This window comes from Sceloporus undulatus, chromosome 2, assembly GCF_019175285.1.
Source record: "Sceloporus undulatus isolate JIND9_A2432 ecotype Alabama chromosome 2, SceUnd_v1.1, whole genome shotgun sequence".
NCBI classification, from domain to species: domain Eukaryota; kingdom Metazoa; phylum Chordata; class Lepidosauria; order Squamata; family Phrynosomatidae; genus Sceloporus; species Sceloporus undulatus.
In genome coordinates, this window is record NC_056523.1 from 156,534,027 (window position 1) to 156,557,538 (window position 23,512).

General features: G+C 41.8%; 1 protein-coding gene across 1 annotated transcript in view; it reads left to right on the top strand.

Moving 5' to 3' along the window:
- Positions 1–23,512, top strand: part of CACNG4 (calcium voltage-gated channel auxiliary subunit gamma 4) — a 123,840-nt gene that overhangs the window by 89,754 nt on the left and 10,574 nt on the right. Inside the window, exons 2-3 of the mRNA XM_042447386.1 lie at positions 7,699–7,782; positions 15,349–15,489. Of these exons, the coding sequence (XP_042303320.1) occupies positions 7,699–7,782; positions 15,349–15,489 (225 nt within the window). The remainder of the gene's footprint in view (positions 1–7,698; positions 7,783–15,348; positions 15,490–23,512) is intronic.

Below are 23,512 nucleotides of genomic sequence, written 5' to 3' on the forward strand. Positions count from 1 at the left end.
GATTGGACAATTCTAACTTTAATGCCCAGTTGTATATCTGTACTCTTTAGGAACTTGTTTAGTTCTTTCATTGCTGCACTACACATTCCTAGTGTTCTTATTTCTTGATTGCAGTCTTGGTTCTGATCAATATGTGATCCAACCATGGGAAGTCCTTAACTAATTTGATTTCTTCATTGTCTAGGTTGACTTTACCTAGATCCTCCATAGTAATTATTTTTGTTTTCTTTACGTTTAACATTAAGCCTACCTTTGCACTTTCTTCCTTCACTTTCCTTAGTAATTGTTCCAAGTTCATTATGCTTTCCACTAGCAGTATAGTGTCATCCACATATCTTAGATTATTGATGTTCCTTCCTCCTATCTTTACTCCTCCTCCTTCTTCTGAGTCTAAATCCGATTTTCATATGATATTTTCTGCATGCAGGTTGAACAAGTAGAATGATAATATACAGCCTTGCCTGACCCCCTTGCCAATTGGGAACCATTTTGTTTCTCCATATTCTGTTGGAACAGTAGCCTCTTGTCCTAAGTACAGATTCCTCATCAGGACTGTCAGGTGTTGGCACTCCCATGTCCCAATAAGTACATTTCATAGCCTTTCATGACCTATATAGTCAAAGGCTTTGCTATAATTATAATCTATTGGAATTTCTTGATGCATTCCATTAACCTTCATATGTTTGCTATGTGGTCCCTAGTAACCTCTGCCTTTCCTGAATGCTGCTTGCACCTCTGGGATTTCTCTCTCTCCATATGTGATTACATAAGATTCCTTTATGCATGCATGTGCCATTTTTCAGGTGCTGGGGTTGGTATTTCTTTCCTCCTTTTGCAGCACCCAGAGCACCCCCCCCCCCTTTACTGAAAAGACCCTGAAGCTGCCCAGCCCCATCCATTCCATTACTTGCAGCAAGCAAGCAGGCTTGGAAAAGTATCTGACTATTTTCTCAAAGCCAGATGCCAAATGATGGTTTCAGTGCTGAGATCTGCAAGGGTCCTCCAGAGATTTCAGCACTGCTCTGATCATTTTGTGTCTGTCTACTGGGACATAGCCAGATGGTTCTCAAACGTGCCTGCTCACTGTGAAGTACAGAATGGCCATTGGGGGCTTTCAGTATGTTTGGGGTAGTATACATAGTTCAAAGTAGCATGGGTCAGTATATGAGAGAGCAAGGGAACAAGAAAGTAGGCATGTGATCAGAAATACCAAGTAGAATCCCATTGAAACATTGTATGGTGTGTATATTGCACTTTCTTCTTATAAAAGATTCCCTGTGAGTTTCTGAAAATGGCAAATCCCATGGTAGGAATTATCAGGAAAGGTATTGAAACAGTGTTGTTGTTGTTTTCAAATAAACCATGACAGTAACATCAACATGGAAAAAAGTACAAGAAAATGTTTGAAAGTAAAGTGAGCCCTTGTTATCCACTGGGGTTTTGCTTCAGGACCCCACATGGATAACAAAATCCGTAGATGATCAAGTCCCATTGCATACAATGGAAAAGAAAAATGGTGTCTCTTATATAAAATGGAAAACCAAGGTTTGCTATTTGGAATTTATACCTTTTTAAAAATATCTTCAAGCCATGGATGCTTGAATCTGTGGATAAAAAAATCTGTGGATAAGGAGGAAGGACTGTACAGTATGGACCAGAGTCCATGTAACAAATCCAATGAAGAGAAGCAGAGGATTAAAAAAATGAATCTCTGCTTTTATCATTTTAGGATGTGAGGGGAGAGAATATTGTGAACAGCTGAATGGCCACAATACCAGCCTTTCAGAAGCTGTGATTGCAGGCCTCAGAATATTTTAAGTGACTTGGAGAGGGGAAAACAAGCCATTAAAAAAAAGATATTAATTTACTATTTCTCACCTTTTTGTAATATGCCTTGTATGTACCTTTTGTAACCCCATGGCATCACCACTTCAGGCATTTTTCTATCCCAGTCAACCAATCATTGATATAAAGTGGAGCCATACTATAATTGTGCCAAGGCAATCTGCTGTGATATATTCTACAGGTGGGAGAGAATGCCGTTTCAGTAGCAGCATTGTGCCTTTCATAACATCAAGACAAGAATAGGGAGACTTTGGCTCTCCAAATGTTTTGGATTATAGTAGCTCTTGTAATCCTTTACTGTTGACCATGCTAACTGGATCTTCTGGGAGTTGAAATGAAAATATATCTTAAAGGGCCAAGTATTCCCTAATATACACCTAAAGAGGCATTATTGCTCCTCTTGTGACTCTGAGAGAGCATTTGGAGCAAAACACTGCGTTTGACCCCACTCAAATAATCTCTTAAAGCATTTTAAAAGGGAAGCCGGTGAATGCCACTGCCTGTTTTTGCCAAGTGGTGTCAACCTCTATTTAGGGTATCACCTGATGCAGCCCACACCCCCCACACACCCTAGTAATGCCACTGCACATGAGTCCTGTTCTTGCAGCAAGCGCATCAGTTTTAAAAATTATAAAGATATCAGTTTCTGAGTAGCCCTTATCACACATCTTTGCAGTCTCACAACTGATGCCACTTTTGCCATTGCACCCTCTTCCTGACTCCCCCTTAACCCTTCCTCCCTGCTCAGCATGTGTTTCAGTTATTTTATTACATATTAAATTATTTTTGTATTTTAACTATTTCACACATTTTTGGAGCTATGCTACCATGATTGCAGTTGTTGGGGGGGGGGCAGAGGAAAAGAAAATAGAAAAAAGGGCAATCAGGTTGCTTGGAAATAGCGAGGGGGGAGTAGAACAGGAGGAGAGGAGGGGACTGTGACATCATGTGACTGCCAATATCAACAGAAATGTTGCACACCTGGAGGTTTCCCCCATCAGTGAAAAGGGATGCCCTTACCATGCTTTGGGAATGTAGCAGCTACGGTCAGAGGCACTATCATGCGATAGCCACTTTTTTCTGGCTATAATCATGGTTTTATTTATTTACTTTATTTATTTGCTGCCTTTCTCCCAAGGTGGGACCCAAGATGTCTTTTTTAAAAAGCTTTTTAAGAAGCTTTAAAACTTTAAAATCTGTGTGTAGTAATCTCCTGAATTGTAGATTGGGGAGGACAGGAGGCTAAAGATCCTGTGACTATTGGCAATAATATTTGAGAACTGGAGAACAGGAGAAGTGCCAGCAGACTGGAGGAGGGCAAACGTTGTCCCCATCTTCAAAAAAGGGAAAAAAGAAGATCCTAACAATTATCATCCAGTTAGTCTGACATCAATACTAGGAAAGATTCTGGAGCAGATAATTAAACAAAGAGTCTGTGAACATCTAGAAAGCAATGCCATAATCACAAAAAGTCAACATGGGTTTCAGAGAAAGAAGTCATGCCAGACAAACCTAATCTCTTTTTTTGATAAAATTACCAGCTTGTTAGATGAAGGGAATGCTGTGGATATAGTATATCTTGATTTCAGTAAGGCCTTTGACAAGGTTCCCCATGACATTCTTGCAAACAAGCTTGTAAAATATGGGCTAGACAAGGTAACTGCTACATGGATTTGTAATTGGTTAACCAACCAAACCCAAAGGGTGCTCAACAATGGCTCCTTTTCATCCTGGAGAGAAGTGACCAGTGGGGTCCCACAGGGTCCTGTCCTGGGCCCAGTGCTGTTCAACATCTTTATCAATGACTTCGAGGACAAAATTGGGGGCATACTTATCAAATTTGCAGATGAAATCAAACTAGGAGGAGTAGCTAATACCCCAGAGGACAGGATCAAAATTCAAAATGACCTTAATAGATTAGAAAGCTGGGCCAAAGCTAACAAAATGAATTTCAGCACGGAGAAATGTAAGGTACTGCACTTAGTGTGGAAAAATGAAATGTACAGATATAGGATTGGGGACACCTGGCTGAATGAAACTACATGTGAAAGGGATCTGGGAGTCCAAGTAGACCACAAGTTGAACATGAGTCAACAGTGTGACGCAGCAGCTAACAAGGCCAATGCGATTTTAGGCTGCATCAATAGAAGTATAGTGTCTAGATCAAGAGAAGTAATAGTGCCAATCTATTCTGCTCTGGTCAGGCCCTACCTGGAATAAATTGTCCAGTTCTGGGCACCACAAATTGAAAAGGATGTCGAGAAACTGGAGCATGTCCAAAGGAGGGTGACTAAAATGGTGAAGGGTCTGGAAACTACAGTATGTCCTATGAGGAACAACTTAAGGAGCTGGGGATGTTTAGCCTGGAGAAGAGGAGGTTAAGAAGTGATATGATAGCCCTGTTTAAATATTTGAAGGGATGTCATGTCGAGGAGGTAGCAAGCTTGTTTTCTGCTGCTCCAGAGACTAGGACCCAGAGCAATGGATGCAAGCTGCAGGAAAAGAGATTCCACCTCAACATTAGGAGGAACTTCCTTACAGTAAGGGCTGTTCAACAGTGGAACAAACTCCCTCAGAGTGTAGTAGAGTCTCCTTCTTTGGAGGAGGCTGGATGGCCATCTGTCGGGGATGCTTTGATTGTGATTTCCTGCATAGCAGGGAGTTGGACTGGATGCCCCTTGTGGTTTCTTCCAACTCTATGATTCTATGATTCTAAACCTTTTCATTTGTGCTACTCTTGCTATATTTTGTGACAATCCCTGGTGCTTCATTTTACACACCCTATTGGTGTTACTTGGCTGATAGTATTTGCTATACTGTGTGCAGAGAGACAGGAACACATGGTCATGAATAAAGCCCGGCAGCGACGGAGCTAAAACAGCCACATGCCAATCTGAGACTGTGTTTAGTAAACCCACAAAAGACTCTGGAAATCCCTGGGATTAGCAGCTTCTCACAACCATTATTGCAAGCAGCAAAGTAAATCCACAGCTGTAGCCTGGCCATGTGCACCTAAAATCCACATAAAGCAGTCATGGCATTGACTGAGTTCACATCTTGAGCTAGAACTGAAAGTCCCAAATGCTCAAAGACTATCAGAAACACAGTTCAAAAATAAAATTAATTGCAACACGGGATTTTCATTTTTAAAACTGTTTTCAATAGTTGTAAAGGGGGGGGGAGTAATGGTGTGATGCAGTGCTTTGAGCATTTTACTAGGACTCTGGGAAGCCAGGGTTTGTTTCTCTGATGGGCTGCAGAAACTACCAGGGTGACCTTGGGCAAGTCATACTCTCAACCCCAGAAAACACCTTAGGGTCACTATAAATTGGAAAAGACTTGAAGGCACACAACAACAACAACAACAGCAATAACAACAACAGTAAAATGTTAAGTCTCCATTGTGGCTTCATGTGAAATGCTTTGTGGCAGGAACTTCATGACACTATAGGGCTAGCCCTACCATTAGACAAGAGTGAGACAACTCCTTATGGTGACAGATACTGGCCAGGGAGAGGGGTTCAGCCCCTCCAAAGGCCCTTTGTCACTCCCATCACTCCAAAAACAGAGTAACCTTACAGCCTGCCTTGCAAACTAACCTGAGGGTCTTAGATATAGTTGTGGGTGTTATGCCATTTTCGGTATGGACGTACAGTTCTATTGCTGATCCAGGTTCATAGATTACTGTCCAGGGAAAAGAAGTACAGAATTCAGAAAGAATTATCGTATTTTCCGGCGTATAAGACGACCGGGCGTATAAGATGACCTCCAACTTTTATAATAAAGAAATAGAGTTTAGGATATACTCACCGTATAAGGCTACCCCTCTTTCTCAGAAGCCAGCAGCTGGCAGTGTGCGCGCACACACGCGCCAGCTTCTAACAGGCTTCCGAAGGCCCCTTAGAAGCCGGTGCTTGGCTGCTGGCTTCCCAGGCCTAATGGAATGAAGAAAAGAGGAAGAAACAACCCAAAGATTCCAGTCGAGATATTTTTATCATAAAAATAGATCAGTGGAAAAAATGAATGAAAAAAAACAATGGATTTAATAAGGAAAAAGATAATAAGTGTGACCACAATCAAGATGACTTTGTGGAACAAGGACAAGATCCTAAACAAGACCTTGAAATGGAACTGGACCAAGCAAACTAAGAAAAACATAAAAGCGAAGAGGGAGGACTTGTAATCAGTGAAGGAGGAGGAGGAGGAGAACGAAGTTTCAATTCAGAATTAGATTTAGAAGAAAGAGACCCCATCCTAGAAGATGTCTAACTCTCTTAAATTTCTATCATGGAATGTCAAAGGAATAAATAGAGTTATAAAATGCAAAAAGATTTTTTCGTTATTTGGAACAACAAAAATGTAATATATATTGTTTACAGGAAACCCATATTAAATGGGGGATGTAAGAAACCAAAAATTGGACCAGAATTTTGTTTCATCCTCTGAGAAAAGGAAAAAAGAGGTGGTTCTTTACTTAAACCCAAAACTTGATGTGAACAAACAACCAGGAGTGCCGCCACCTCAAAGGAAGAAGCGGGTGGCTATAGGGCTCCCTGGAAATCTCCTGTACAGTAATCAGCTCTCTTATATAAAATGAAATGGTGTAGTATTTGTGGGCTTGAGGAAGACACAAGAGGTGTGATGCTGCAGAGAGACACAGCTGGGGAGAGACATAAGATTTCAAAAATCTGTTTTTAAAAAAATGCATGAAAAATAGACTGCGGTTCCTGATGACTGGGGTGGCAGTGGTAGCAAGGGAAGGTGGTGGGAGGCAGGCTGAGAGGAAGCAAGCGGCACCAGGAGCTGGGAGGCAATAGGATGCAGGAAGAGTGGCCTCAGCAACAGCCTCCAAGTTGCTCTCTCCAGCCACATCTCTCTGCAGCCCACAAATACTGTACCATTTTATTTTATATAAAGGACCTGGTTACAGGAGGTCTCCAGGGAACCGTCCAGCCATCTATGTCTGCCTTCAAGGAGGTGGTTGTGGTGCCCCTGGTCGCGCATTTAGAAGGCAGAAGTGGACAGCTGGAAAACATTCCAAAATCCATAAATATCTAAAATCCAAAATACTTCTGGTCCCAAGCATTTTGGATAAGGGAGACTCAACCTGTATATGATTCCACTAGTATAAGGAATCAGAAATGGGCTTCCACTCTCCATCAGGAAGGTTTTCTGCAGGCAAGGCTGCTTTCATCCCTAGGGACTGTATTTTAAATACTGGATCTCTTGAAAGTGATGGGATGAATCGGCCGGTTAGTGAGTAGTGTATTTTTAAAAAAAACTTCTTGGGAAAACAAGGCTGAAAATACTAATGTAGTTACTTTCATTAAAAGGGCATTTGTTTGTGTCCATTTTGTGACTTTGTACATTGTTTTCGTTCTTACGTGTGACAATAGGAAGTGAGATGCTGCTTGGGAGGCGGACTCAAGATACAACAGAAAGAAGAGATGTGCATATATGTGGATTTAATCTTGCAAATGGGTCTTCATCATTCTGTCATTACCAGTGGAAATTTATTTTTTTAAAAACATTGAGTAAGTCATGCTGGAAGAGATAATCATCCAGCACTCAGCAAGAGCCAATTAGATACACATATAGCTGCTGAATGCTTTTGGACGGGAGTGTCTTACCTGCCCAAGCCAGCATATTCAATGGTGAGGTATCATGGGAGTTGCAATCCAAAAACCTCTGGTCCCCACTACTGTTCTAGTAAGAGTAGTAGTCTTTAGTAGTTTTTCAAAGATGAGGGAACTACCAAACAAATCCTCATCATTTCATGTAAATTAAGGAGGAGTCATCAGAAAGGCTTTTCGTCCAAGTGTATGCTAATCTGGTGTTTGTATTCCTTTCCAGGGATATATAAAGGACACTGTTTTCGGATCAACCACTTCCCTGAAGACAATGACTACGACCATGATAGCTCAGAATACCTTCTTCGTAAGTGAAATAATCAGACATGTCTTTAAACAGGCATCGGAAGCAGGGGCAGGAGTTGCTTAGGATTTATTTCTTTTTAGAATTACTCAGTTGGATGTGATGCTTGGATTTAATATGTGTACTGGTGGTCTTTATCTAATACCAGTGGCATCACTAAGGTTGGTATCATACAGTGTGATAACTCATGGACTTCCTGGGGTGGGATTGCAGATGGGGAGGAGGGTTTCACTCCAGGGAATCCAACATCCTGCTGCTACCATTCCCACCTCCACTACAGTAAAGATGGGGTGCCACCCTGAACAAGAACAGTTTTTTTAATTACAAAAGATCTCCACCCACCCTTCCCTCCCAGTGGACAGAAAGGAGCCAAACAGATCAGGAAGGGGAGGCTGCAAAAGGGGGCAGAAAGGTCCATGGCTTCACTCTCATCCTTACCCCCCCCCATGGGTCCCCCCTTCTTTCTGGGGGATGGGCCTTGGGACATCTCAATACTGCCTAGTGTCACCCCCTCTGATGGTGTTACCCAGTGCAGTCCACAACTCCCACACATTCATAGTGACACTACTGTCTGATATCAGCAGTCTGGATGCAATATAGTTTAAGATTTTAATTTAGTCATCAAAATTCTAACCGTCTGAATTCATACTGGAAATGCATAAAGGGTAAAGTGAGATTGAAAGTTTTGGATTTTGCAGCTTACCATCAACACTGGCTGCTATGGGAATTCATTCATACATTTATACCAATGGAGAATAAAAAGTGGAACTGGAAGATGTTCAAGACAACACTGAATATTAAATTTAGAACAGTTGTGATGTGTGGTTAATAATGACAAATAATCCATCCCATTTTCTTTAGTGCTTAAAATTATGTGAATGGTTGAAATGTGATACTATCTGCCTTGTCTCTCATCATTTAATTTTAACAACTGAGAGCAAGATGTTAATTAACAATACTGTGCTCTCTTGAAGATAGAAATTGTATTCTGCATTGATATAGGTCTATAAATATTTAAGTATATGGCCAATGACATGCAGACAGTGACATGCTGTGTCACAGTTTTAGGGATATTGCGGTGATGAAACAGTACAGAGATTAGCAACTAATTCTTCAGTAGGTCACCGGCCCTTATGATTGCTTTAAAATAGAACCAAATGCCTTCCTTACGCTCTCAATCCTTTTAGGAGTCTTCAGGATTCAAGATTAAGGGCTAGGGAGAAATGTAATTTAATGTGGGATGAGGGAGAGAACAGATTCTCTTGCCTGTGGGTATACAGGCCTGTGGATATATATTGTAATAAGATCTACACATTCCACTCAATAATGATAGCAAGAACTGGAGAATGGGTCTACCATTTACTCACAATTGAAGATACTATTCTTGTAAAGCAGAAAACATTTAGAAAATTAGACTTTCCATAAGCCCTATATTCCATTCCAAAGCTATGAGACATAATTGTCAGTTGATAATAGTGTTCATTATATACAAGGACAGAACAATTACCTTTCATACTACACATTTAGACTTTAGTCAAATTGATACCAGGTCAGCATAGAGTAGGGGGTTTTGTTTAGTAAACATGGGGGGAGCTGAAAAATCAAATTATCAAATTCTGAAAACAACATGTGACAGTTTATCTAACAAAGAAGTAAATGTCCCATTATTATCATTGAGCACGACACTGGTGCCCAAAATCGCAACCTTGTATAAAGTTCTCCACATATCATTTAAGCATTATTGAAAAGCAAGAATTTGATGCAGGACTAGGCATTTTGTTAGGCATTCCCATGTAGTTCCATCTACCATTTACAGGTTTTGCAGTATTTTGTAATGCATCAAAAATCTGTGAAATTCATTTCACAAAGGGAAAACAATGGCGGGGGAAGGAATGAGTGTGAATACCATGGAGAACAATTCATCTCCCCCCTCCTTCTTTAACTTGTAAGAACTGTTGTCTGCCCCTTGCTGTGCTTAAGGCAATGAGGGTCAGATGGTTTAAGCCCCATTCCTTCCTATCATAGTCCCAATTTAGACTGGGCTCTCCACATTTAATTTTGCATAAAGTAGGGGGAAATATAGCTGTCAGCTACATCTTTGAAGCAATACGTAGTGAGGCTTTTGTCTACCCAGTGTGAAGAAATCTTTTTGAAACACTCACAGTCCCCTTGTGTTTCTTCCATTCTGAAAGGATCATCCGTAAACCTAGTCACTTTACTCCCTTAACTCCAAGTAAGCATTTGAATTTCAACTCCATTAGCTCCAAATGACTGAAAATCATTGTCATTTTCCCCCTCCACCTGTATGATTTTGGATGGCAAAGGATCCTCTTTCTCTCCCATGTGCCCAACATGCCATAGCCAGTTAGTAGCTGGGGGAGCAAAATTGCACCAGTGAGCCAGACAGCTGGCATTGCATCTCTGGATACATTGTGGTTGCTTTACAATCTGCCAATGTTTAAATAGGTTCTTGCCCAAGACAAAACATGCTAATCACATATGCACTTATAGTGCTTTGATCATATTCCTACTTGGCAGAGGGTTGGGCTGGATGGCCCTTGTGGTGTCTTCCAACACTAAGAAGGAGATTTTGGAGCCAAGGTAAAGAATTCAGTGAAAAAGCAGCAGTTTACAGCAGCAGTGAAAAAAATGCTAGTGTGCAAAGAAAAGGTTTTTAAAAAGGGGGGGAAGGGTCATTTTACAAATTGGACATGACACCTTCTTTGAAAGTTTACACATTTGGTCACCCCATTAAAAACAAACATGTAGAACTTGAAATGTTGCAGAATGGGGACAACGAAAAATGAATTTTAAGAAGCAGTGAATTGGGAGTAGCTTAATTAATAGGCAGACCTGACTGGCTGCTTTGGGCAAGAATCTGTAAGGACAACACATCTGTCTGCCTCATCAGAAGATCTCAGAACTTCTGCTGCTCTGATTCATCTACACCAGGAAAGAAAATGTATTCCCTTCTTGTGTTAGTTGCCAACTAATAATTGGCTACCAATTTTGTACAATTTATACCAAGAGAATATATTGGACCTGCCCCACAAGCCTTCTCCATTACATATGGCCCTTGGTATCCACTGGGGTCTGTTCCAGGACCCCTTTGGATACCAAAATCTGTAGATGCTCAAGCCCCATTATATGTAGTGGAGTAATAAAATGGTGTCCCTTATATAAAATGGCAAAATCAAGGTTTGCTTTTTGGATATTTTTAAAAATATTGTCATGCCATAGATGATTGATTGATTAAAAATTGCTGTCTTATGTATGCCTCACTCTGCCTAATAGCACAGCCAGTACTCTTGACCACATCAATTCTTTATTCTTCCAGTCCGACACCTACTGCTCTATCTTTGCATTATGGGAATAATACTCTGGTAAAGGTTTCAAGTAGTCTTTCCTTTTTACCATCTATTCTGCTAGCTACATAAACTAAAAATGACAAATACAGCTATGGTTCCTGTGTGTGCTGGAGCACAAATATGACCTATTCCATCTTTCATACTACAGGTATGCCTGTGATCCTTGAAAAAAGAGATGATCTTCCCTTGCCTACACAAAGGCTCAGCCAGCATTAGACCACTTATTACCATCCTGAAATGTATTCATTAGATTGCAGTATGATTTCAGAAGCAGCCTGAGTGAAAAAGCTGGTGTTGGACATCATGAAAAGTGAATCCAATTTCTCATTTTGATTGTAGCAGGTGCAACTACACTGGAAGCAATCTTCATTCACTTGTGATGTTGGCTGCAAATACTGAAGCATTGGAATATGTAGTTAGCTTATGTCACTTGCATGCCCTGATGGACTGAACTGATGGCAATCCTTAGTCACTAAGAAAGCCAGCCTGGTGTAGTGGTTTGAGCATTGGACAATGACTCTGGAAGACCAGGTGTCAAATCCCTGTCTGGCCAAGAAAACCTACTGGGTGACCTTGGGCAAGTCAAACTCTCTCAGCCTCAGAGGATTGAAATAGCAAACTCCTAAAGAAACTTACCAAGAAAATCATGTAACAGGTTTGCCTTAGGCTTGCTGTAAGTCAGAAATTACTTGACAGCAAACCACAACAACAAAACTTAGGGCTGGAACAGACCGGCAAGAAGGGGAGGCTTCAAGCTGAAGACAGATTGGGGACATGGCAAACCACTTTGCACCCAGCCCAAATGGGAACAGAAAAGATCTGCTCCTATTTGGGTCAGGAAAGAACCAGCTTTCCCAACCCTGCCACAGCCCCATGGTGGCTTGAAGATGCTCCAGCAGCATGCAGTGTGTAAACGCTGCACCTCCAGAGTGTCTTGAAGCCGCCCCTGTCTAGGTGACTTCCAGGCATCATCGAGATACCGAGAAAGCATCTTTAATGAGCTATCTGTTCCTGCCCTTAGTTACTAATCTGGTTTGTTTCTTGTAGTCTAGAAGAAAACAGAGGAGAACACATAGCTGCCACATTCTGTCATGGATATACCATGGTCACTCCACATTTGCTGAGGTGAGGGGTGAAGAGCCCCCATGAATGTGGAAAAACTGCAAATAAAAGAAAAACTATTATTTTTACCTGAGAGAACAAACACCTCTGTAGGAATCTCCAAATCCTGCAGTGCAACTCTCTGCCAGAAGTTGCTCATTGAATCATGCTGGAAGACCAACAAATGCCTAGAGGAATGTTTTCTCTAGGAACTTCTAGGATCTCCAGCACAACTCTGTGGTCACCTTCTGGCAGAGGTGATCTGGAGGACCTAGAGATTCCTAGAGAGAGCATATTAATCAAAACTGCAAATAATCAAAGCTGCAAATGTCAAAGCTGCAAATGTGAAAGACCAATTATATAGTTTATCCCTTCACTGGGATCTTTACAGGCATGTGGCTCGCGAAACATGCATATATATAACTAATGTTATACAATATTATTCAGAAGAAACTGGCTGGGCTAGAATGCATCACAAAACAGAACTACTATACAACCTTTTGTAGCTCCAGGTCCATGTGGCTTCTGGAATCCTGCCAACTTGCTCATAGCATTTCCATGGCAGGGGCTTGCATGGCAGCAATCATCCTCATGAAAGATTACATTCTAGAACCCATGGATTACTTTCATGGAAGAAATCTGCTCCATCCTGCTTCACCCTTATCATTACAGGTTTCTTATTATGATTATTTATAAAGTACTTACAAATGCTAGGTGCTATACAAAGATTAAAACACAGAGAGAGAGAGAGAGAGAGAGATTGCCTTCAGGCTCACAATCCAGATTTCCATCTCTTACACAAACATTGTGACAGCAGTTTTAATACTTTGGGGAGTCTCAGTTGTATTCTTGAGTATAATTTTGTCATGACAGGAATGTTAAACACAGCAGAGCCCTTGTTTTACAGATTTCTAACAAATATAAACAGTTTACTAATCCTCTTTGCATATCCTCCCACCCTGAGGCCTTGCCATCAACAACAAAACAATACACAGATTAACATGGAAATCACTCCTCCCTACCCAGGGTCACACAGTATATATAATATATACCCTACTCTCTTCCATGCCAGCATTCTTTGAGGATGCCAGCCACAGATGCTGGTGAAACGTCAGGAATAAACTCTTCTAAAACATGGCCACATAGCTCGAAAAACCCACAAAAAACTATACTAATGTTTTAATTTGCTGCTGGAAAGACAGCAAGGATAGGCCCATCCTGGCCTCTCTAGAGAGGGAGTTCCAAAGTCTGGGAGAAGGCCCTCTTCCTTGTTCCCACCAAATGTGCCTGGGAAGGTGGTGAGACAGAAAGAAGGGCCTCTGCAGATGATCTTAAAACCCTAATGGGCTGATACAGGGATATACAGTCCTTCAGATAACCTGGACTCAAGCCACATAGCACTTTGAATTGTACCCAGAAATGGACCAGCAGCCAGTGCAGCTGTTGCAACAGGGAAGTTGTATGCTTCCTATAACCAACTGCAGTTAACCTGGCTGCAGCTCTTTGGGCCATCTGAAGTTTCTGAGCACTTTTCTGGAAAAGCCCTCTTTCATTTACCAACTAAGTTGGTTATATCCAGAAAACATAAGAAGAGGGGGGTTGGGAATGTGTACAAAGTTCACAATGGATCTTTTCCTTTAACAAAAACGGTCAGATGCAGCAACTGCCAGAAGAGAAGAAGCAAGACATGAAATAGTCCCTTTGTCAAGATGGCCTGCAGTCATTTGGGGCCAGCTGAAAACACCCCTGGGCCTTTTGTTATACAACATCTTTTACTCTGGGAAGCAGAAGTGAGATGGCTCTGCTGCTTAGCCTCTAGGGGATTGTAACTATGAGCCTTCCCTTGAGCCCTGGACTGAGGCAGTTCTCTTGAGAATCCGTAATCATTTATTGGAGTAATTGCAGTATATCCTTTAGGGTAACAGAGAAAAAGATGCCAATTACCCTGTAGCAAAATCCACCAAAAAAGAAACCGAGAACAAGCAAGAGAATGCCCTCAGATCATTGATCTCTTGTGATACGGTCAAATTCTTAGGCTTCAAATTTTATTTTATCTCATCCTTCAAAGGCTGCCATGTTGCCCTCTGCCAACCTTTCCCGTATCAGCAATCCTCTCTTTTTCTTCTCTTTGTCTGTGTTCATTCTCTTGGCTCCCCTTCAGTCACCTCCATTTTATTTGGCTTTTGCCTATGCCTTTCAGCCCCTTCCTCTCTGGTGCCCCCCTCCCAGTGCCATTGTTGAATTCATTACAAACTCTGTAAATGAACGAGAGACAAAAGATTCTTAAGTGCTGTTCACAGAGGGGGTGGTGGTAGAATCAAATACTACTTACAAATGTCTTGTAAACATCTTTCTTCTTAAAAGCCAGAGTGAGTGTTCCACATGTATAATTTCAGCACAGGAGATGAGTAAGTGAGGTGGGGCAGATTTCAGGATACCTGTCATAGAGGCATTGGGCTTAATTATCTAAATTGGCATGTATCAAGGGGCTGCTTCTAATGCTGCCTGTGTGGCATTATACAGCCAGTAGCCTGCTCATACATTTTTCATTGCTCTTCCCTGCATTAATTTATGGGTTATTCTTTATAACCTCTTTAGCTGGTAGCTTGTCAGAATATGTTTCCACACACAGTGGCTTTGGAAAGCTGATTATGGTAATCATTCCAAATTTCCTGGCAGAAATTGCAAAACACATTTTTAAAAAAGCAAACAGAAGCCAAATTGCTTTTATGCCACTTCCTTTTTGTTACACCTATTACTCAGGGTCCCGGCCTCTGCTCCAAGCATTTATTGAAATACAATAACATTTTATCAACCTTTTAAAGCTTGTACTGTATTCAGATTCATCCGGCATTATTTGTCATGCTGCTTTTGTAATTTAACTCTTGTCAATGTATTTAATATTTTATTCTAAGCTGCCCTAATAATGGGTTTGAGGGGCTCAGTGTAAATTTTAATAATAAATAAATTAGCACCTTGTATAGGGTGGTGACAATAGGCTTTGTAATTGCTACAGAATTAAATTTGATAAAGAAGTTACAGAACTGATTGTCAGGGTGACCAGGTTTCTTCCAGCTTTCCCTCTCTTTTTCTCCCCCAGGAATCGTCCGTGCCTCCAGCGTATTTCCTATCCTAAGCACAATATTACTTTTACTGGGAGGGCTCTGCATTGGAGCTGGGAGGATTTACAGCAGCAAGAACAACATCATCCTCAGCGCTGGGATCCTTTTTGTTGCAGCAGGTAGGTGACTCCATACAATCACCTTTTTCATCTTTAATTTTCAAACTGCTGACAGGTGGGCAGGGGGAGACCGATGATCCAGAAACAATATCAGCAGATGGATTCCTTTATTATAGGTTGAGTCCAGAGATATTTGATTCTGTTAGCAGTAAACAAAGGGGACACACTGGTACTTTTCTTCATTTCCTCTTCCATCTACATTCCCTAGTACCCCTTCCCACTCTGGTTTGGTGGCACTGGGGACTGTAGGAGAAAGAGACGATGAAAGGGAATCATTGCTTCACCTCTTCTACTGGATTTCAGCTCTTTCCTCAAAAAATAGGTGCTCCTCTGATCATGAGGGGAAAGTCTCTATCTACCATGTATTTTTACCATGACCTTCCTTCAAGAAGCTCAAGCTAACATATGTGGCTTGCCACCCTTCGCCTCTCCCACATTGCCCTACTGTCTTTTTTCACATTAGCTAACATTACATTTTATGAGTGTAGTGTTCAAGAATGTGTAAGATGCCAAAGTGGAGGCTCACATCCTGCTAGTGAGTTTTAACAGTGTGCATCCAATTTACACACTCAGGAAGGCATTGAGAATGCTGGTCAAAGTGCATCCAGATAAAGGAAAATGCACGTATCTGCAACCCAGAAATAGACAACTTGGAAAGCTTCTGCATTAAAAAGGTGGGTTAGTGGCAGGCATGAAAAGAATATTTGAAAATATTTGGAAAATTGTAAAAAAAAAAAAAAAGGGGGGGGGGGGGGGAGTATGGTGTTGGCTCTTTTAAAAAAATGTTGAGAAACCCTGACAAGATGAAACCTGGGCTAACAATAATCTTTGCAGTTTGGGACTTAATCTACACAAAATTCATACATGCCTGTTTTATGCAGAAAAAAGGGGTGGTGAGGAAAAAGGTGGCAGGGGGGTTCTGTCAAAATATTGATGCACAAAAAAGAAGGGGAACCAGCAGCCTTTAAAATCCTGGTGTAAATGAAGAGTTGGGGAATGTGGCAATGGGGAAAAAGCAGAGGTGAAAAAAGAGCAATCACATTTGAGACCCAGCTTAAGCTTTCTGAACTTTGTCAGGACTTGACTGGCAAGTTGGAACTTTGCTGTTCCTGCTTTCTTTAGGTCAGACAGGCCTAAAGAAGAGGTAGCAAAAGAAACAATGTGGAGGGGATGACTTGAAGCTGTGTGGGAAAGGCACATCTTGGGGAATGGAGGGGTAGGGTAATGGGTGTCACTAGGGGGGGTGCCAGGAGTATGACCCACCCTGGAAGACACCTTAGAAGAGGAGTGACACCTGATCAGGCCCTCCTGCCACTTCTCAGAAAGAAGCCACCACCATGGCAAAGGAGAAGGATGAGCATGCCTCTCTAGGCTTCGCTGCGGCAGCCCCCTCCCCACACTGGATGGGTCGAGTCTTCAAAAGAGTAATTTGTTTCTCTTGCCTCTCTCAGATTAAAAGTCCTTCCTTGCCAGGAAGAAAAGTGGGGAGCTGGCTGCACTCCTCTCCATCTCAGCAAAGGATTGAAAGTCTTTCCTTGCTGAGGAGAAACTTCTCTCTTTGAATTTCGCCTTGTGAGCAGCACTTGAACAGCCTCTTGCTCATGCTAGCTGTTGCCACAAGGCTGGCATAGGCAAGAAGCAGCTCAGTCAGTGCTTAATCAGTTGCTTGGTCACTGCTCCCTTTGCAATTGCTCACCCTGGGAGCATCAGACAAGCAGCTGGCCAGGTGACCTTCTTTTTGCTGTCATGGGTGAGAGGGAGGAGAAGGCCTGAGCCACTGATGTATTCACACACAAGAAGCTAAGGCAGAAGAGTCCCAGTTCAACTTGGTGAGCCTAAGCATGGCTGAGGTAGATGCTGTTGGCCGGCTGACTGGTGCACAAACAGTAGACCAGATATCAAGAAATAGGCCTTGGGGGATGCTCGGATTGTTGCCCAAGAGGAAAGTGGGCAGAAGCCAAAAAATATGGGGGACCACTGTTCAACACAGTTTGTACATCTTCACAGAACCATTCTACTTCTGTACACAGAAATATTATTCTCTGCAAAACATGCTGTTTCCTGCACCAAAATAATTGTTGGGATTTGTGCAAAATAGCCATGTGCAAATTTTGCAGAGAGTACCATAAGTACCAAATTTCAAATAGTGTGGTTTTAGAAGACTTTCTCACAGAGGTAAGAAAATTGCTAAAATTAACCATTGCTTTCTTCCGAAAGAAAGTTAGTGAAGAACTGCATCTGGGACTTGCACTAGAAGACATGTCATAGCTATATGCCAGAGATACATCCACACCCTGTGATACTTTATCTGATACTTTCATAATGGAATGTTAATTGCTGTGGGAAAGAAGACAGACAGTCTTGTCAATTGTTCTGAAAAAAAGACACACAGGGGGCAAAAGGGACAGCAGGACGCCGCCCCTTTTTGCCCTGGATCGGTGGCATGGCAACCGCATGCCACAACACCATTCTGACCTCTAGAGAGGACAAAAAGAAACTTGAAAAAATGGCTCCTTTGTATGCCCTTTAAAGGGTGTCATAACCACGACGGAGCAGCATGTATATGCCCCTTCGGGGCTGCACCGTTTGGACGCAGTGCCAGAGGTGTGTCATCATGGCACCCTGGTGGTGGCATAAGGGCTTTGAGCATGGGGACGCTCAGCCCTGGCTCTGCCCACAGGCCAGCGCTTTTTGCCAGTATGTACAGGGCCAGAGTGCATGGCTTGCATGGTCATATTTTCTCCAGCTTCTCAGGAAGCATCACTCTATCTAGCTCAGCATCCTGTTTCTCACAATGATCACTCCAATGGAAAATCTATGGGAAATCCACAAGAATGGTGTGAGCTTTCTGAGCTCCTGCTTGTGTTCCCCAACAACTAGTATACAGAGACATACTGCCTCCCCTCAGAATCCCATTTTGGCTTTATGCAGCTATAACCAGAGTTAGGCTACTGATTCTCCTTAGCAGCCTGGACTCCAAGGACAAGTACACTGGTGGAACTTTATGATCTTTCACCTTCATACAGTATCTGAGCCTCTGATACTTGAGATCATATGTGGTCATCATGGCCAGCAGCCATTGACAGAAAATCCATTTGAGCAGGGACGTAGCCAAGGGGGGGGTCTTGGGGTCCGGACCCCCCCTTCTGTTAGAAAAATGAATGGTGTGTGCTGCTGCGTCGCCACACCCAAGCCCCAATATAATGGTGGCACTTAGTCTGGACCCCCCCCCTTCCTAAAATCTTGGCTACGTCCCTGATTTGAGTCAATAAAGGAGATTAGCTCACTGGCTTTTATTCCTGCAGTAGGCATGGGATGTAAACACACAGGGACGGATTCTATTGTATAGCCCTGTCTCCAGACAGTACTCATCTCATATCTGAACCAGGCCTCTCCTGAATCTTTTAAAGAATGGGATTTTCTCATTTTTAAAAGGTCCAAGAGAAGCCCAGGGAGTGAACTGTGCAATAGAATTCATCCCTGGGCATTTACATCCTGCACCTAGCGCGGGAATAAAAGCCGGTGCACTAATCTCCAAAGAAACACCATGTTGGCAAATTCTACAGTCCCCTGTCCAGAAGACAGAGAGCATGTCTACATCAGCCAATTACACCACCCCCACCCCACAACCTATCTGCACAATGCAGGTCTAAAGACCCTGATTCGAGTGTGGACTGTCTTCATAACATACAGCCAGTTACTCACCCACTCTATCCACAGCCTGTTATTCACCGAATCCACTCTATCCTCAGAGAGAACAATTCATGTGAGCGGCAGCACTGCTGAGCAGCACAGCAAGATGCATGTGTAGCCAGCCATCCACCACTTCTCCAGAGTTCAGAGTGGTTGCGAGGTGGGAGTGGACCCTTTCTTGTTTCTGTTGTCACTGGAAATATGACATATCAGTTCTGGTTTGCATTTAGATCAAACCAAGCTGTTCTTCCAACAGAGAATGTAATTGCACATTTTCACAAATCCATGTCCCAAATTGAACCAGTCAGCGAATATAACCATGGCTAGAAATGCATCAGATTTGATGCTACAACTTTATTTGAAGAATATTTTAATTTTATATTTAAAATCAATAATTTTGATTATTGGTTTTGAAAGGATATTTTTATCGAAGACCGTACCTAAATTGCTTCTTTGAAAAGAATCTTACAGCAGTAAGACTCCAGAATGACTGTGACAAATATTTTTTCCAGAGAGCTGAATCAGAACATTAGTAACTGTCTATGGAGGACCATTAAACTGTCACTGGGCAACTTTGTCCCTCCAGTGTTGGACTGAAATACCCATGAACCCTCTCTGTGCTGCTAGGGCTGATGAGATTTACAGCTGAACAATATCTGAAGGGCCACATGTTGTTCATCTCTGATCTACACTAGTTGGTAACGGATCTCGCAGGCTTCAGTTCCCAGACCTAACTGGAAATGGCAGGGATTGAATGTGGAATTTTATGCCTTCAAAACATTTCTTCTACAACTAAGCTAGGTTTATTTTTTCTATGAAAGAACAGCTCTGTGGGGTTCTCATCATGTGACAACTGGGCCTTTGAAATAGCTTGAATATAAGGAAGCACCTCTAGGCATGCTTCACACCAGGTGCCTTTGTTGACATGTATTACAAGGACATTTTGAAATTATCCAGGTGGAAGCAGAAGGGCTTTTTCTATATATCTGAACTTCCTACTTGTTTTTCTATTCCTAATACTTTCCTGTGCTTATTTCACAATGGTCAATATGAGTTGCCATCACAACACAGTTATTATGTTCAGAAATGTATTATGTGTCTTGTAACTTTGTTGTTGTTGTTCACCAAGAGTGAATGGTTTAAAGACCTGCTCATTTTCAGGAACAGAGTGCCCCACAAAGTAACTCTTTTAGTTGCAGATGGCAACTAAATTCTGAAAAGAAATCTTTTCAAATGGCAAAAACTTGTGCTACATCTTGCAGTCAAGTGACATCAAATTCATATGGGTGGAAAAACCAGACTCACTATTCTGCTGATGTTGTTGTTGCTGCTGTTGTCATTGTTACTGACCTGAAAAGCACTAGTTTTCAGAAGTGGGGCAGAGATAATACATAGTACGTAATAAGTAAAAAAATTAATTCCTCTAACATCCATTCCCAATATGCCATCACCCCTATAACCAGGCCAAGATGCTACATAGTGGCATGTATACTATAAGTTCCATATTCAGAAGTCCACTATAGCTCCCCTGAAAACCAGCTCACTATGTTATTGTGATAGCCACCCCTAATGGCCATTCCACAGCTGGCAGAGAGCAAATGGGATCAAAGAAGAATCTGGCTGAGTTTAGCATCTAGATTGAGGAAAGTCATAGTACCACTCTATTCTGCTTGGTCAGACCTCACTTGGAATGTGATGTGCAATTCTGGGCACCACAATTCAAGAAGAATGTTGATGAGGTGGAACATGTCTAGAGGAGGGTGACCAAAATAGTGAAAGGTCTGGAAACCATGCCCTATGAGGAATGCATTAAGGAGCTAGATGTCTTTAGCCTGGGGAAGGGGAAGGGTAGGTTAACCTGATAGCCATGTTTAAATACTGAAAGAGATTTCATACTGAGGATGGAACAAGTTTGTTTTCTGCTGATCCAGAGATTGGGACATGGAGCAATGAATTCAAACTACAGGAAAAGAGATTCCACCTCAACATCAGGAAGACTTTCCTGGTGGCAATAGCTATTCAACAGTGGAATATGCTGTTTCACAATGTGGTGGAGTTTCCTTCTTTTACAGTTTTTAAACAAAGGTTGGATGGCTATCTCTTGGGAGTGCTTTGATTGTATATTCCTGCATGGCAGGGGATTGGATTGGATAGCCCTCCAAACTCTATGCTTCTATGGCCTACCAAAATCCACTGGGGTCTTCCAGAGTTCTTAGCAGATTATGTCATTGGCACATGGCTGGCTACAAGAACATAATCAGATCCTTCTCCAGTCCACTCTGCTCTCCACTAGCAACTGAATGGCTGGATGGGGGGCAGGGGTAGCATAATGACACAGAGCCTGGAGGGGTGGTCATTGCAAAGGGTGGGGAAAGGAAAATAATCTATCTAACAACCCTCCAAAAAAAAAAAAAAAAAAACACACGCAGGCATAGGGTGGAATTATACTTGTTCATGTCACTAACAAGATGCCCCTGTCAAACGAACATGCACCCTGCTGTTTCTAATTTCCCATGTCCTAGACCATCCTCTCACATGTCTGTGTTGGCGCTCCAAAACTCCAAAACATTCCCCTTTTCTGTGTGTCTGTATACAAAAACATCTGTGCTATTCAAACCTCCCTCAGTGGCTCAAACCACTGCTTTCTATTCTATGCCTAATTTGTCAGTATGTCACACTGCAATTTTTGTGTGTCATTTTACATGCCTTAGTGACTGCAGCCTGCTCCTGTCAATTCCATGCTCCATGCCACCTGTATTGTTAATTTTAAGGGAATTATAGTGGAGGCTGAAGCTGAGCCATACAGTATTATCAGCTGTTATTGAGTCAACCCTTGTAAAAATTTAGTTCTACCACACCAGGCTAATGTCCTGCTCCTGATGACAGCACAGTAACATGTATGGAATGGAATAATAAGCTCCCTAGGCTTGCCATTTAATCACCCTCCATAAGTCAATACTTCATTCAGTTTAATTAATTAAAAACATTTTGATTTATTTTAAAAGTCTTCAATTTCTTGGAAAGAATATTTATAAAACTGCTTCAAGATCCTTCTCATTTCAGGACTTATTTCAAAAGTTTCATTTGTAACCAAATAGATATTTTGATGCAAAAAGCATTAGGCTAAATCTGATTGCTGGTCTAGCTAGAGTAGATTCATGGAATGATTGGAATTTAACTATTTGTTGACTTACCATTCAACAATTGATTGAATAGATCTACTCTAGTTTGGGCTAACAAATAGGATTACAGCTTTGTTTTTTCTGCACCCTCCCTTTTTGTCACACAAATGAAAGTTTCACAAAGTAGGTTATGAAATGTGAAAAATGTACAACAAAATCTCAAAACCCCACCCAGTGGGAAGGGAAAAGTTTTGAAATTCTTCATACAGTGGAGCCTCTCCTTATGCGGGGGATCCGTTCCAGACACACACACACGCGCGCGCGTAAGGCAAATTCCACATAAGCACAAGCTCATTCTATGGTGGCGGCAGGCCCCATTCATTTAATTGCAGCGCGGCTTCCGGAAGCTGCGTATGGGGCACCCGCATATGGAGTGGGTGCACTATACTTATATATGAGAACAAAACAATTTATATACCTGGTAAGTCATATTTAAAAAAACCTCTGCTGATGTTCATAAATTACAAGATGATGATGATGATTTCCTTTATGTCCTGACTCTCTCCCAGTAATGAGACGCAACATATTTAAAAACAATACAGATTGCAAAGTATACAAAAACTTCAATAAAAGCATAAATATAAGTTATTTTAAAACAATTTTAACAAATTTATAAAGTTAAAAACATTAAAATTCATTAAAAGACCATACACAAACCACAAAAGCCACTCCACTCAGCATTAAAAGCACATCCTAGTCAATTTCTAAAAGCACGATGGTATAAAAATGTTTTACCTTTCCAGCAGAAGGCGAGCAAGTATGAAGCCATCCTGACCTCTCTATGGAAGTAGTTCCAAAGTCTATGAACAGCCCTCTTCCTTGTTCCTACTAAACAAGCCAGGAAAGGTGGTGTGATAAAGAGAAGGCCCTCTCCAGAAGAAGTTAGAGCACTAATGGGCTCATACAGGCAGATATGGCATGACTAATAACCTGGATCCAAGCTGCATAGGGCATTATAAGTTATCACTAGCACTTTGAATAATACCTGGAAACAGACTGGCAACCAGTGGAATTAAGGGAGTTGTGTGCCATTTGTATGAAACAGTTTGTACAATCAGCCCTTCGTATCTGCAGGGTTCTGTTCCAGATCCTGCCTGAAGTTGGCAAGTTCCACAGGATCTCAAGTCTCCTTTTCTTCAGTGGCGGCA